Source organism: Homalodisca vitripennis, chromosome 4, assembly GCF_021130785.1.
Source record: "Homalodisca vitripennis isolate AUS2020 chromosome 4, UT_GWSS_2.1, whole genome shotgun sequence".
Taxonomy (NCBI): domain Eukaryota; kingdom Metazoa; phylum Arthropoda; class Insecta; order Hemiptera; family Cicadellidae; genus Homalodisca; species Homalodisca vitripennis.
The window spans coordinates 100,188,976-100,205,177 of record NC_060210.1 but is presented as its reverse complement, the minus strand read 5'-3'; the positions used below and the strand labels follow the sequence as shown (position 1 = coordinate 100,205,177).

Sequence of the window (16,202 nt, the reverse complement as noted above, 5' to 3'; positions counted from 1 at the left end):
AAATAATTGCTAAATTATTTATGAAAACCTATTTAATTTTTCAGATTTCATAATGGTTTGATTAACATACCTGAACTGATGAATAGTGTAGAGCTGCTAACCAACACCAACCTGCTCTACTAAAACGATAAACGGTGCCAGCCCGTTCCCTTCCCTTATAGAGTTGCCTGTTCGATCGATACTTCTCACAAATATTTACACTTTGAAGAGAGATTTATATATTTCCCACCGTACTTTTTTTCTAATTCAATAAAGTCATGTTTGCAAGGTTGTAATTGCTGATCACTGACAGCGGGAGCTTTATCTATATAAACTAAAACAAACATAAAAATATTCAGCAATAATTGTATTAAGGTATAAAATAAATATTTGTAAGAATTACTACCTTCAACATAAGAAATTGACTTGTTTTTATTTGTAAATTATTGGTTTTAAAAACCTAGAAACATTAAATTGAAAATACAATAATATTTAAAAAAGTAACATTTCACTAAAGTCATCTCTATCCCTCACATATCTAGACTGGAAGTGGTACCCGGTATACAAGTATTATGTAGGAAGAGGATGAAAAGCAGTAAGGAAAATGGTAAAAAATAGGGGACAGGCGTATTGTTAATTCTGGAACTATACGTAGCGGATGGAACAATTTTATCGGGTGGTTGAAATTGGTTCTGAAACAAGACAGACGAAGTAGAGGTCAGTTGTAGTTATCTTCAATTAGTGTTAAAACTAATGAGACTGCAATTTAAGGTTCTGGTGGAATTGTATAACAAACGGAAGAAGAATGTGTTGAGGATGTAATTGGTTGGTTAAGGACTGGCTGCTGAGTGAAGGGAGGCTAAACTAGACACTATGGACTTAAAACACTAGTTGGCATGAAACTTGAAGTTATTAGAGTGTAGAAATGTTTGTATTGGGATTATATCTGGTTACATTAAGTGCGTTCAACTCGCAAGGTGTTGAGAGTTCTTTGTGAATTACAATGTTCAATATTTTGTATAGACTAATTAATGGCCTACTTTCAGAGTAAGAATATCGTTGAAAGTAACTAAGCGTAGAAGAGAATCAAGAGACGATTCCCGCAAGAAACTGTACTTGGATCTCTGCTCTGGAATATACCTTTTGATGGGTTTGTACGGCTATAATATGAGGAAAGGGCATGAGTGAGAGAATATGCAAAATGCGGGCTTCTTTTGATGAAATCAAACTCGAATCCAAAGCTGGGAGGGAATTATTCAAAATCCCTAGGTATTTTTAAAAAGCGGAATGTAGAAGACAATATGGGGTTTTTGAAGGAAAAGACCGTTGTATTATAGCTGAAGGAGGATATGGTCAAAAGGTTGCTGAATGTTTATATTATAAAATAAGGATTATGAGTCCATAAAAAAGTACTTATGAATAGTCATAAAGAAAGATATGAAGTTACACGTTCACTGAAAGAAAGTATCAGAGACGGTAAACGTGATTTTTGACAAATTAACTGATTAGCAATAGTATACAGTAGTATAGAACCTAGGAAGACTGTATTTTTATGTTTTGGAATCTGTGATATTGTACAGTTATGAGATTTAATAGAGTGTAACATAAATTCAAGGCGTAGTAGTAAATTGCTATTGATGAGTCGCCAATGAAAATTGCTATTAAGTGATCAAATATTCCACGATGAACGAGGCAGATAGGAACATTGCTCGTGCAATAACACTGGCTTTTATTATTGAAGAAAAGGAAAATATATCAACAGAAAGAAGAAGATATGGAAACATGAGATAAGTTGAGAAGAGAATACGAAAGAAGAATGATTTTCACCTGTGTACCCAAATTGAAGGAGAGGAATTGGCTTAAGTGTGAAACTGATAAAACTGCAGATCATGTCTTATAGACTGTAAGTTTTCGGAAAAAACTAAGAGGCCTGAGAAAATCTTGGAAGGAAAGAACTAGTTTAAAGTTAGTTCCAAAATTATCAGCAATGATGTATTGTGGAATTGAAGAAAAAGGAATAATTTGAAAGTATAAGGTAACAAAATGAAAATATTAATGTATTAATAAAATGCATATCAAGGAGTAGTGAAAAAGCATCAAGGAATTAAAAGAAAAAGATGATAAAAATAAATTTAAACCGCTATGATTTTTAGTATGAGAATGCTGGAGAGAAGAACGATACGTTTTTACCGAATTTACATGATCGAGAGAAAATATTTAAGGTTAAGATTATAGGAAACGGGCCTAGTAAATAGGTCAAAGACTTAAGCGAGGAGTAGGAACAAGGGCACTGGGTAAGAGTCTGCCTAAAAGAGACTCAGAACCTTTTCTATATCTATTGGACTCGTTTTATCTCTTTTATCGCTACTTAATGAGATTTCAGTCAATGCCTTCGCTGTTGTGGTCTTTATTAGTTAAAACAAAAACAGAATAATTTAGACCATGTTTTGTGTAACAGGCTATTTTAAGTTTCAAGGCTATCAACATTATCTCAACGAAATCTTGGTAGGAATAGCTTTATCCCATTATTCTAAAAGCCACCAACAAAACCTATTAAAATTATCCCCGATCTAACATTTCAAGTCTATCGACTCGTCCAGGGACATGCATCATCAATGAACTCGATGTTGGACAAAATTTTATTACGAAAAACGAAATTGTAATGTTAATCATTGTAAGCAGACTGACCCAATTAATGTATATTGAACCAAACTTAATGTAGATAATGTAGTTGCCTTTCATATCCTTTTCTATATTTATTTATTTGTATTAAGTTATTGTTATAACTGACCTCCTATTTTACAAGTGATGCATCTCGTCATAGTTATTGCATCTCAATGATAAATATTCTAAATATAATAAAAATTCCAAGTCAGAAACTAAGTTCCACAACTTCCAAACAATAACTGCAAATGGACCAACATACTTCTTTTTATATATGTAGCTTTATAATCTGTAAGGGGTAGAGCATATGACTTTTGTGGAACATGATATATTGCTTTATTGGTCTTTGATACAACAGGCGCTCTTCGTTTTCGTAGTTCTTGTGGAAAGCAAGCAAAAGCAACAGCAAGTAGAGTAGATAGATAACAGCAGTATTCGAGTATCTTAGGCTTGGCGTTGTTCTGATTGTGTTGTAGTGATTTTCACCTACACAGCCCAACAAAACAATCAGCTGTCTCGGCTGTAGGTAAAGGTAGGAACTGTGGTACAAGCTTTAGTGAGGAATAGATTTGGCCGTCGAAGTTTGTATTTGAGGTTTTGTTGTTATTTTATTTTGTGAATGAATGTTAATGGAGTGTGAGCTACGGTATTTTGTTGCTGTAAAGGAGTATTATACCAGAATACATGTAATCTATAACTTTTTTTAAACTAACTTAGCTCGTACACCAACTAAGTTCGTTACTGGTGCTTTTGAAAGGTGATGTTATCATTCATTCAACTTTATAGATTACAAGTGTTAGGAAGCATATATTATAAAAGTGTTTGTAAAACATTAAATTAGTTGTTTAAATTTTAAAATTTGTTCTCAAGATATGCCTCTGGCTGGATTAGCTGACCCGGTTGATCCATGGCAACGTATTCAAGTGAAAGAAGAAGTCGAGGTAGGTGGTAAATCTAACCTATCATTTAAAGTTACTAGAATGAAGTTTGACTAATAAAATGCATCTTATTTAAAGTTGTATTTTGGAACCTAGTAGTTATTAGAATTTCAAGCTTAGCTCTGTTTTTATTCAATATTAGAGTAGGCTAGTCCTTAACTAAATAATAAATGTAGGCAGTGTAGCATTTGAAAAGAAACAATTCGTATTTAGCCCAAATTTAAATAACAAATAGCCTAGGCCTTAGTTCTCACTGGTAGATTTTAATAATTAGAAAATAGTTTATATATACAGACTTCTGAACGTGTAACTTACTGTACATCATACATTCTCTTACAGCATACAGGACCAAATCTTAGTTGAGTAAAAGTGTTAAAACGAAAATGGGTAGAGTACGATAAGTGAAGCGTAGAGCCGGTGTATTATATATTTATATTGGCATAACATATTATAACCTTGGCCCTATACTGATAACTAATTTTAATAATTAATTTAAATCATTTGTATGAATTGTAAACACTTTTTCATTTAATAAAACTAGGCTAATATTTGACTTTTAAATAAGTGACTTCGTTGAATTCAAAATGGCAATAAACTTTTGAAAACTAGGTAAATTAAATTGGTTTAAAAGGTAATGTGCCTAAAACGTGTTTTTCTTTATTTCAATATGTTGGACTGGTACTGAGAAACCCATCATGTGAAATGTACCAAAGATACATGGAGTTAATTGTGAGAGGAGCAAATATGGTCATATTCAAATGTAAAAAAGGTAATGGACACAATTTCAGTAAAAATGCACAAAACAGTTTCTCTGAAGAATCCAAGTTTGGACTGTGCAACTTGATACTTTGATGTACTTTTTACCAGAAACCAAATTCAAAGTAGTAACTTATATGAATTTTTTATTGTTAATTGCAGTTCGGATTTATACACCCATCAAGAGGTACAACAGGCTATCTGACTGGCTGTCATTTGTAGGGAAGTTTGTTTTGTATGGATTGATTGGGTAGAATACGATAAGCGGACCCTGTTTTTTATATCAATGAATGTAGTCATAGATACCTAATATTCGCATCTTAAATCCTAGACTATCAATCGATATAAAAGTACATACAGTCCTCAATAACAATGATATGTTTTAAATTAAAATATGATTTTAATATTTACAGTAATCAAACAAATTATTATAACCAAAATTAGGAACAGTTTTCCTTATCTTACCATATTTGCTCCTCTCACAGTTTGAGTTGTTTCTTTCCCACAAATTTCACATGATGGGTTTTTGGGTACGAGTACAACATGTTGAAGCCACGAAAAACATGTCTTATCATCTCTCAAAGCAATGTCATGTAGTTTTCTAAAATTGACTGCCATTTTTAATACTTAAAATTACTTATGTAAAATTGAAATATTACCCTACGTGTATTATTTGAAAGTGTTTACAGCTGTTGATATATAGATTATTAAGTTAATAGTTCAAAATAGCCTAATTAATCGGTATCGATTGATTATATCAATGGTTATGATTAAGTAATATCGTTTGCCAATTTCGATATAAAAACTGGGTCCGCTTATCATACCCTACCCGATTGATTATCAATGTATTAAAGGAAATAAATAATAGGATTGATTTTCATTCCTATTAGGGAAGAAAACTTGGAGGTCCTCGAGTGGGGATGGTGGAAATAGATTATTGTAAAATAGAAAAACGAAAAAAGTATGACAAAGATAGGTTGGTAGAAGGAACATGGATATCAGGTTTAATTGAAACTATACCAGAATATCTAAAACATGTGTTGGATGCATATTTTAGGTTTGCCCTGAAAACATACAAGATGCAAAAAGCCTTATTCCTCTTGTATTAAAGCATGTAAAACCTAGAACAGACATGTGGAAGGCATATTTTAGAATGTTTGAATTTGGTTGCGTTCAATTTTACCGTCAGCCATAGTGAAAATGTTTAAGACCTGGCAACTAGTGCAAACACTCATATACAGTCAAAAGTTCATAGAGAGCCATGAAACAAAGTTTGAAAAGTGGCATACCAGCCGACCTGTTTGCAGATCTTCTCTGTGAATATTGATACAGAAGAGAGTAGGGTTTTCTGGAGAGGATGCTTTAAACCATTTCTTGGGTACTTGTTTGTTAACACTACCGCAGAAAAAATTTAATTTGGTTATCATATGCAGACAATCTAAACTTAAATCTTTTGTGACAAAATATAAAACAAAACACTTTATTTAACACCAAAACACCTTAGAAGTCCAAAAACTTTATAAAAGGGAAGTATTCATTAGGAGTTAGAAGAAAATGGACCAGTAAAGAATTAAAAATAGATTCGTCTTTATTTTCGGCTGCAGTATAATAAGCGGCCACAACACTATCAGATGATGATTATTGAATGATATGGAATTATTGATATTCATGAACATCCAAAGGATTGAAAGCAAAATGTCGGACCAAATAATGTAATAGATATTTCAAAGAACAATTTGGTTTTGATAGTTTTCAGTCTTAAAAATTGATGTATAACTCTAAATATAGTTGACAAATTATAATTATAATATATCATCAATATTATACAATAACATTTACTTAGCCTGACCTTATGTATTTTTGATACTAGATATGACTGGTTATGAAACATAGAAGACTTATGTACGTCACTCTTCTTGTCTCCATTAGTCAATAACAAAACTGCCGATCATATGTGTTTGTTTACTTAAACACATATGTGAAAGAAATGGCCAAATACAAAATAATTGAATTGTAAAAAGTAAGGGCTCTGTGGTGTAGTGGTAGCGAACTTACCTAGGCTCGAGTCTTGGCAGAGCAAGTATTATTCGTATTGTATGAAGGCTATATGTATGTATATATGTATGTATGTATGTATATATATATATATATATATATATATATATATATATATATATATATAAGAATAGAATATTTCCTGACTGACTAATTCATCAATGACCAACAAAATTCTTGAAAGGTAGAAAAATGGTATGTGGCACACAGATGTATTCTATACCATATAGACGCACTCTAAGCCTATAGGGTCGAATAACTATATTTGGAAAGTTGTCTCCACACAACAAGTAGTAAAGCATGGGGTGCCACAAGGGTGGGATATTGGGACCTCTACTTTTTATATATATGTTATCTTGGAGGTATAGCTAAAAGGATAAATTTCAGTAAAATGTGCTTTTATACAAATGCTACAAATTTTGTAGTAACAGGAAAATCACGGGAGGAAATTGAAATATCAGCTTTGATAGACTTGGCTAATATCAAACAATTTCTCAATCAACACAATTTGTTACTGATATCAAAAAAATCAAATTTTAAAATGTATATCTGCAAACACATGTTGTTAATAGAAGATTTGTTTTGATGTACTGTATACCTGTTTGATATAAACCGATTCCAATATTCAATACATGAATATCTCAATGTATAGTGGTATCAAGGATTCTTGATACCACAGGTCTTTTCATTCATTCCATTATGTATACTCGTATTTTGAAATTTTTTTCTCTAATAGGCTATAATAAATCAAATCAGCAGGAATTCTAGATATATGTTTGATAAGCGATAATATTTTATTTATATGCTTTCTTCAATACATGTTAAATGTAAATTAAATGTTTTTTGTTAAGTGTATCACCTGAGGACGTCTGGACTGATACTTTTTTATTTTTAAATATTTGCAATAATCCAAATTAGGTTTTTATGAAAAGAAAATTAGAAAAAATTACATGAAATATATATTTTAAAGTTTCTGCTGAAAGGAGGCAGTGTTTTAAGTGGTGTAGGCTAATGAAAATCGCAATGACAATAATACTATCTAACTTTTTCTATTGATTGCACCAGTGACAAATTCAAACCAGCTTAGTCTACTCTTGATATTACTCTAACAATCGTATAAAATTCAATTAATTAATTATTTATTATTAATATTGCATGTAACATACACAAGATCTGTTTACTTTAACATTGTTGGCTGAAATATTTACAGTAACTAAAATAAAAGGTATGAGCAATAATAATAATTCAAAAGAACCATTTCCTCCATGACTTAACTTTGAGAGCCTCTGACCATTGCATATGGTATCAAGAACCAGTGCATTAGACCAAAGTGAAATTAGGGATGAGAAAGCATAGAGGGCTTTATTTAAACAGCACGTCTGTTTGCACAGACGAGAGACCAATACTAATTTAAATTATCTTATTCCTCGACTGAACCAAGGAAATAGGATAATATAGGAAACAGAGTTCAGAGTGAAAGGATCAGTACCCTGTATCAGGTTTAGAGATAGTTTAGGCTATTCTTTCCAAAAATTAAAACTGAGGATATACCTATAATGAGGACATTGTGCCAGCTAGTCCTTAAAACAAGCATATGTTTATGAGGACATAGAGTGTAACTTCTAGTCATAAATATTATAGATGTGATTTATTTTTATTGTTGTGCTTCTTGCAAGCAAAAGCTTCTATGTACGATTGTGTTGGAATTTGATATAAACACTTAAATAATATGTTGCTCAAATATACTTTCATTTTAAAATTATCATAGAACTCCTCTATATTTCTTAAGTGTTCTTCCTAAGAAAGCCAATATTTATTTATTCAACCCAACATGAAATTCATTAACAATGACAATATAATGGTTAGTGAGTGAAGATGAAGAATATAATATACAACATACTCGAACTTTAGAATTCCTCCCCCTGGCCCAGTTAGTTCGAAAATCCCCACAGAAATTCCCTAGCTCTCCCCCTCCCACGGAAATTCGAATGGAAGTATCTTCCAATGGCTGTCGCTTATCTCTTTAGTACACTGCCATTTACAATAGATATCCCTTTGTCGTATCATATTCAGCAGGAAAGTGTGTATGAAGCCTTAAGTAAAAACTAATGCTAGATCCAAATGGAGTGATCTAGAGTGTCAAGTAGTCAGTAATTCTATTGTTCTTGAATGGCATACCATTGCAAGGTTTAATATTTAGGTGGATTTCTTAATTATCAGATCTGATATTCAACTCTTGTTTGAGAGTATTTCAATATTTTATTCCTAAAGTGATATAATCTGTTGATAGTTTTACATTTTCTAAGGCTTGGGCAACAGAATTCATCATTTGAAAATTGTGTACTTCATTGACTTCGCTATGGCAGTTTAAATCTGGTGAATCTTCTTTTGTGACCTTATTGCTCATGATATCAGGGCAGATGAAGTTAACTAGGCTTGTTGTCTTATTACGTGGTGTTTGATGTGGTATAAGTACTGGATCTTTTTTGTCGATTCTTGTATTAAATATCACATTATTCTTTGAATGAAATAGTTATTAAATTTCTCTTATATATGTGAAGGTTTATACTTGTTTGATTCGGGCTCTGAGTTATATAGTGTTTTTCAACATCTGACAAAATTGAAAAAATACATTGTCTCCAATCAAATTAAACAGCCATTGTGTTGTGGTAATTTAAACTGCTTGTTTAGGAACAGTTCAGTTACGCTTTTTTAACTTTTAAAACTTGAAATAAAAAAAACCATATCATCACAAAATAATACATTATATTTATATTATAGATGAGAAATAAGATTAGTACAGAGCCAATCACAGAGCTCCTTAGAATTAGCCAGGACTGAGAGTCCCTCAGCCTCAGAATTGTACGTCAAAATTATATTAATTCATTTATGTTAAAAGCTATTGCTAGGATGTTCATCAGTCATGTAACAGAGACTGTTGCTCACATGATATAAATTTGTCCCTGATCATAGTGTACCTGTATATTAATTTATTTGCCTTATCTGATTTTGGTTGAACTATGGCACAGGACCAGTTGTTTACACTGACTTTTGATGCTGTAAGCCCAATATGGTCTGTAAAAGAAAAGACCTAGATGTGTATAATTAATGCACACATATTTTACTGGAGCACCTTAGTTGAGTTGTCTACATGGCATGAAAGTGTCCAAATATAGAGATAATTAGTCATCAAGAATGGAAACTAGCTCTTCAAGGAAATCTTGATAACTGGTCATTACTTAGGGTCTAGAGGGTTTTATAACAATTACTGATCATTTATTCTTCTGTAAACAGTATTAATCTGGATCTCAGTTGTCTTAAGGGAATCTAAGGGTTAAAGTTATCAGCTATTTTATGTTCTTTATTGGTGTGCAAAGTTCAGCTGTTACAATTAAAATCGTAACAACACTATTTCACTGAATTTCTGAACTTGTGCAGAGAGGAAGAGTATTACTCAGAACCACAATAAAGATGGTAACTGTTCATATAGACTCGGAAACTTGAGAGATCATGAAAGCTTAGAGCACAATGACTTGTCCTGTAGAAGAAAAGGGGGAGTTCGAGATAGCCATACACCAACTATCTATGTAAAAAGTGTTTTGGAAACCTAAGAAAATAGTAGAATGTTAATGCAGACTTAACGAAACCCAGGCAAATGGTCATTGAAGTATGAGTCAGTATGAGATTTCCATGAAAAAAGGTGAAACATTCTTGAGGGTTAATTTTTAAAAATGTAACTTTCCCAATTATTGTACCTCAATTGAAAGGGTCAGTTTTTTATTAACATGTCCGTATAAGATTTTTTATCAGTCCTAGCTTACTTTAATAAAGCCTGTTGAAAGGGAAATATTCAAATGTACTAAAGTAAAATCTTTCCTAAATTTCTATACTTAATCAAAGTATCTGCTATTGCTCTGTTATTGTTCAGGGTTCACGCAGACCGAGAAAGTCAGGGGAAATTGGTGAAAGTGAAGGATAATATAGTCTAGAGTGAAAAGGTCAAGAAACACTTTTAAAATATATGAAGTCAGGAGAAATAGATTAAAAACATAATAATTGACGGAATGAAAAAACATACTTTGGTTTTTCACTTTTTAAAAGGTAATAATAAAACTCGAAACTTTAATAGTTTACAAAGTTGAAAAAATTATTAAATTGTGAGAACAGGTTCAATTGTTTGCCTAGAGTAGCCATCCAGACACATTGATATGTTCTGTCATCACACAGAATGTTTATTTCTCATTTTATTATTTTGGCTAATACGGGTTGAACTATTTAGTATATCAGTTGTTTAACCCCTAACAGCCTAGTGTAGCCATATGGTCAAAGTGATATGTTCAGTTATCACTATGGTTTTGGCTAATATGGGTTAAACTATCTAGTATATTGGTTGTTTAACTCCTAACAGCCTAGTGCAGCCATCTGGTCAAAGTGATATGTTCAGTCCTCACACGTGCAGTGTTCATTTGTCACTTTATTATTTTGGCTAATATGGGTTAAACTATCTAGTATATTTGTTGTTTAAACTATCTAGTATATAGTATATGCCAATGGTTTGTAGACCTTTCTGAAGAAAATTATTTTAGTCCTCCAAATTCTATATATATACTCAGATCTAGAGATTCTCTTAAGAAGTTAATTCGAAAGATATGTCATACCAAATGAAATGCTTCTCACATTAAGTAGACTTTTAACACTAGATCTTCATTATGAAGAAACTTTTTGAAGCCTTGCCATTAGATTTCAAACAAAGAAATCTGTCAAAGATATTGAAAGCAACAAAAGCGATGTACATTCAGAAAGACCGTCAAAAAATACTGGATGGAAGAAGATCATTGAGAGAAGTTCTTTAAAATAAAAGTTTGTTTGTTCACGTTTTGTTAGCTTTGGATCCAAGTATGATTATTTCAATAAACAGACCAAGGAAACTTCTATGAATAATATGCTCTTAGAGCGTTCTATGTAAACAATAAAATATCAGATGGTATTGCAGAAAAACAAAAGTTTAATATCCAGTATGTTTTATAATGAAAAAAATGCTTACAACATGTTATTAGGTACTTAAAAAGAGACCTAATAAATTGGATGATTTTTTATTCTTTATTTTTACTTAGACACACACAAATTTTCTGAACTGTGGCGTCATTAATCTTAGCCTTATTTTCGTCTCAAAATGCAAGTTTATAAAGCAGGTTTTCTCTAAACAAAGATCTTTTGTAGAAAATGTATTTGAACAAAACCTTATTGCCCAAGGGAGAATGAATAATGAATGCTTTAAAATCTTTTTTTGGTGGTTTCCTAAAAATTCCTATTAAAATCAAACACTCTCTTAAATTGGAAGCACAATGAGGAGATATGGATAATATTTACAAGAATAAAAAAAACAATACAGTAAAATGTCAGTTGTAATATTTATTTTTATTGGTTGATAGCAAGCAAACCCTATCACTCGATGGGAATGAAAAATTCCATGTCTGTCTTTCTATAAAATATCTCAATGACCTGACCTATAGAATTGAAATTTTGCAAGAAGCTTTAATTTCTATATAATCAACATCAAGTTCGATGATGATGCATGTCACATCATTGGATTTTGCTGAGCTTTAACAAATAATTTTCAGTGGTCTTAGGGGTAACCATGGTGGTAACAAGAATATCAGAGAATAAATTTGTAAACTTATTAGTCATATGTCAGAACATATGATATATTACCACATGTAGCCTATTATAAGTGACCTGTATGTAGACTTTAAATTTGCCACGCAACCTTAATGAAGTTTTTTATGTGTCCGTGGTATGTTGTACTTCTACCTTGTACAAAATAAGGATAAATTTGGAAAATATTAATGAGGAGCATAAAACAGAATGTTAGCATTAATTCGACCCTTTTTTCAACTTCAGCTCTGGGGTTGAAAGCATTGATTTCCTTTCGAACTCAATTAAAACAGCAGACCAATTTCACATTTTATATAAACTTATGTGTACATATGTTGTATAATATTTCATTGTTTGATTTTTATTTATGTGCATTAAAGAGGTGAATAATTTAGTTTTCACATCTTTAGAGAACATAGTTTTATTTTATGTGATGAAAAACAAAAACAAAATATCTAAATTGAATAGACCACATTGAAAATATATTCAACCTAAGAAAGAGATATAAAGAAAGAGTACAATAACGAAATTTCTCAAATGACAGTCACTCAATTATTTTTGAAACTTCCTATAGTACTTTCTAAAAGTGTTTCTATCCGAGTATGTACCTAAAATGCATCTCAATTACTTATCCTCACCGGCACACTAGTGATTATATATTAATTACAGCATTATTTAGTTTTAGTTACCTCTTAGTTTGCTTCAGTACATTGCTTTTTGTTAACAAAACCCCAAAAGTTATCGTAGCTATAAACTTGTAGTCAGTTTTGATTTAAAATGTCAGTTTGAATAATATTAGAAAAAGATGGTTTTATACAATACACTGGTAGATTTATAGTTTGACTATTTAAAATAAGAACTTGTTTTTAAACATATGTTCGAGGAAGGAGATGAATTATTATAAAGAGAGATTAATAACATAAATGTTTGTGAGCTTGCTTCAGGCTCTGATTTTGGGATTTGTTTTCAGTGGCCGGTGTGTCCAAGTCTATTTCGGGACTACGGCTATTCTCTGTAGGTAAAGCAGAGTGTTAGTAGTTTTTGTTTGGTAGTTGGTCTTCTTTCTTGCACCTAAATTATTTACCTTGACATCTTCCTTCAACTAGACTTCACCTTTTTTTTTTATTTAAGAACATTAGGTTCTCTCTGGCGTTTTGATACTATTCCTCTTTATAAACCTTTATAAAATGTTCCTTAAATGATCTGATTGTTAAGATCCCTCCTTAACAAAAATGCAGATATGTTTTTGTAACTTTTTCAAACTTTGTATATCTCTAATGTAGATTCAGTGTCTATTTTTTATTAAGTATAGTTATTAATGATTTGAATTTGTGGTTTATTTGAATACCTTATAATTAATAGGGCCGTGGATAGGTGTCTTAATTAAAACAGCACATTTTAGAAACTGTATTTGATGCTGAACACTGTAGTCAGTTTGTACACAGAATATACACAGTCTCTGATAATGTAAGTGTTACTTATAATAGGCTAGTTATTGTAATGAAGTAATGGTTTCGTAAAATTCAATTGTAATAGTAGTTATATAACTTATTATTGAGAATTTTCAATGATCTGATATAAATTTTAATATAAAATAAATGTTTAAATACTGCATTTAAGACATATGCTGTGTTGAGTTGATCGATTTTCATTTGTAGCGTCACTTGACATTGTCTAGTAATATCTTTCATTTTCTACGAAGTAAAAATTTCTTTTTAACTAGTGGTACATATGCAATAGCAATGGAAAGTTTGAGCACAGTTAGTTAAGATTGTATAGAGAGATAACACACTCAGATATTAGAGATTTATCATGCCAAAGCTGTTAGGATGGATAATGTAAACAATTTGAAAACAGATGAAAACAAAACAAGAGAATATTTTATGAAGGAACTGTATTCCTCCTTCATAGTAATCGGCCCCATGCTGCTGATGATCAAAGGCTAATTGTACAGTTCAGTTTAGAGTAGTTCGATTATCAGCTGTACAGCACAGAACTGGTGCAACCTGATTACCATTTGTACATGGAAGCAAGGGCTCTGTGCTAAGCATTTTGAAAGTGATGTTGTAGGTTAATTAATCATAACTAATGGTAAGTATCTTTTAGGAAGGTAGTGAAGATAAGTTAGTTTCCTTCTGCATTAAGTAATGCTTGAATGCTGATAGAAACTATATTGAGAAGTATTCGAAGATAAACTGTTCATTATATATTTTAAATTGCCTGAAAAATATTTTACTTTTATTGAAAACTACTGGTTAAATCTAGATAGTTTTGTATTATCCTGAAATGTAAGATGCCTTTTTTTATTGACAAATGTTCAGAATTTATAAATTATTATTGATTGGTGAGAATTTTCATCAATGATCATCCTGCAGAGTTTTAATTTTTCATTTTAAATGGAATTTTCAGTTCCTGTATATGTTAACTAGGTATGCGATAGTTTATTGGAGGTAACCTTCAAAATGATAGTCTATTGGAGGCAACCTTAAAAGTTATGTGTATAAACCATAGAGTAACTTATTATGTATGAGTCGAGGTGGATAGTCAGCGTCAACTACGAGTATATTCCTCTCCCTCGCACACTGTAATTCAAAACAGCAACAACATTGTGAAACATTCCAAATCTCCAAACAGTACCACATTGTACCAAAAATGTTTTCCATATACCTCAGACCTCCGGATACAGTATTACTCTAAACAGAGTAACGAGGCCACAACTAAAGTTATAGATATTTACATTAAAACCTTTTATTCAAGATACAGTGTGGTTGTGCACTCTTCCAAATTCATTTCACTCCTGCAACGAGTCTATTTGATTAAATTCCTTTTTCTCAATATATTCAAATTTTTATATAAATTCCTTACTTAATCTGGATTGTAAATTTTGTGTCAAGTATTGGTGTTTATCAAATAATAAGTCTATTTTAAATAAATTCCCAGAAAGTTATTTAAACATAGTTAACTGTGTGCTTTAATCACACTCCAAATTTTCTTATCTTTTTTGCTTTCTGTTATAAAATTAGATATTATGCTTTTTGTTCACTGGAATTGCTATATTTATGACTAATAGAATAAAGCCTGTGAGCTAGTCTATATTTAATTAATGCCGTTGCCTCTGAAAAACTATAAACAATTTTTATTTTATAGAAATATTAAGAAAACCACTAGTGAAATAATAAATTGTGTTTCTAAAAATAACCAATTTATAAGGTAAATATGAACGTGATCTTTAAATGTTTCCTAAACTTAAATATTTTTATTTTTGCCATTAATTTAAGTACAGATATCCAGTGGAATAAAAAAACATTTATACAATGTCTTGCTGAATAGCTGGGAAATGAGAGGTTTCAGCAATTGTCTAATTGACCAAATCTTGTATCTGTGTTTATCAGTCACCAAGGAATGGTCAAGTGGTGTTTATCACTCATTACCATATAGCTGATTCAGCTGATTGTAAAAACCACTTGTACACACATAAGACTTGTTGGATGTTTTTTAGCAATTGGACAGTCATAACGACTTAAATTCTTATAGGAAGACCGTGGTTAAATAAAAACAGGGTAGCTATTTTTCCCTATCTTGCTGTTTCTTGACATTTAACACTTTTTTGTGTGTTTTTAAAATCAAATCATTGTAAAAAAATCAGAATCAAAACTGAATTGTTTTGGGTAAATAATTGAATTGAGAAGAATACAGTGTATTAAAAACGGTACTAATATCACCTTGTTTATGTTTACACATTTCTAAGTATCATATGATTTAATTGTTCTCATTAACTTATTTTATCAGATGTTTAGTATTATATGTTTTACAGTGTTAATTGAAAATAAAAAAATAACTCTTTCTCTCTTTTATTATTCATTGTACCAGGTGTGGGGTTTTCTGAATGACGAAATAGCCTCAATTTTGGATTTATCAGATAATATTCCTGGTTTACTTATCAAGTGAATAAAAAACTATACATTGTCAGCGTTGAAAATACACATAGGTTGAGCTTCATTCTTAATTCCATGTTGAAAGCCTTAGAAGCAATATCTTTAAAAGAGGACATCCAAGTGTTTCAAACCCCAAAAATGTCCAAATATCTTCTTTCGATAATTGTTTTAAGGCAATTACTTCATTTCGTAAGTAGCACTAGATTTCTTTATGAAAATC

The 16,202-nt window shown here is 31.1% G+C and overlaps 1 protein-coding gene across 4 annotated transcripts in view; it reads left to right on the top strand.

Annotated features, from left to right (window-relative positions):
- Positions 1–3,028: 3,028 nt before the first annotated feature.
- LOC124359840 overlaps positions 3,029–16,202 on the top strand; it is a 119,979-nt gene continuing 106,805 nt past the window's right edge. The window contains exons 1-3 of one of the 4 annotated variants that reach the window (XM_046812920.1): positions 3,029–3,175; positions 3,514–3,584; positions 13,018–13,061. In XM_046812920.1, coding sequence (XP_046668876.1) covers positions 3,551–3,584; positions 13,018–13,061 — 78 coding nt within the window. In that variant the 5' untranslated portion in view covers positions 3,029–3,175; positions 3,514–3,550. Of the gene's footprint in view, positions 3,585–13,017; positions 13,062–16,202 lie in introns of all 4 variants that reach the window. The other 3 variants (XR_006922193.1, XR_006922192.1, XM_046812921.1) reach the window with 3 other exon arrangements.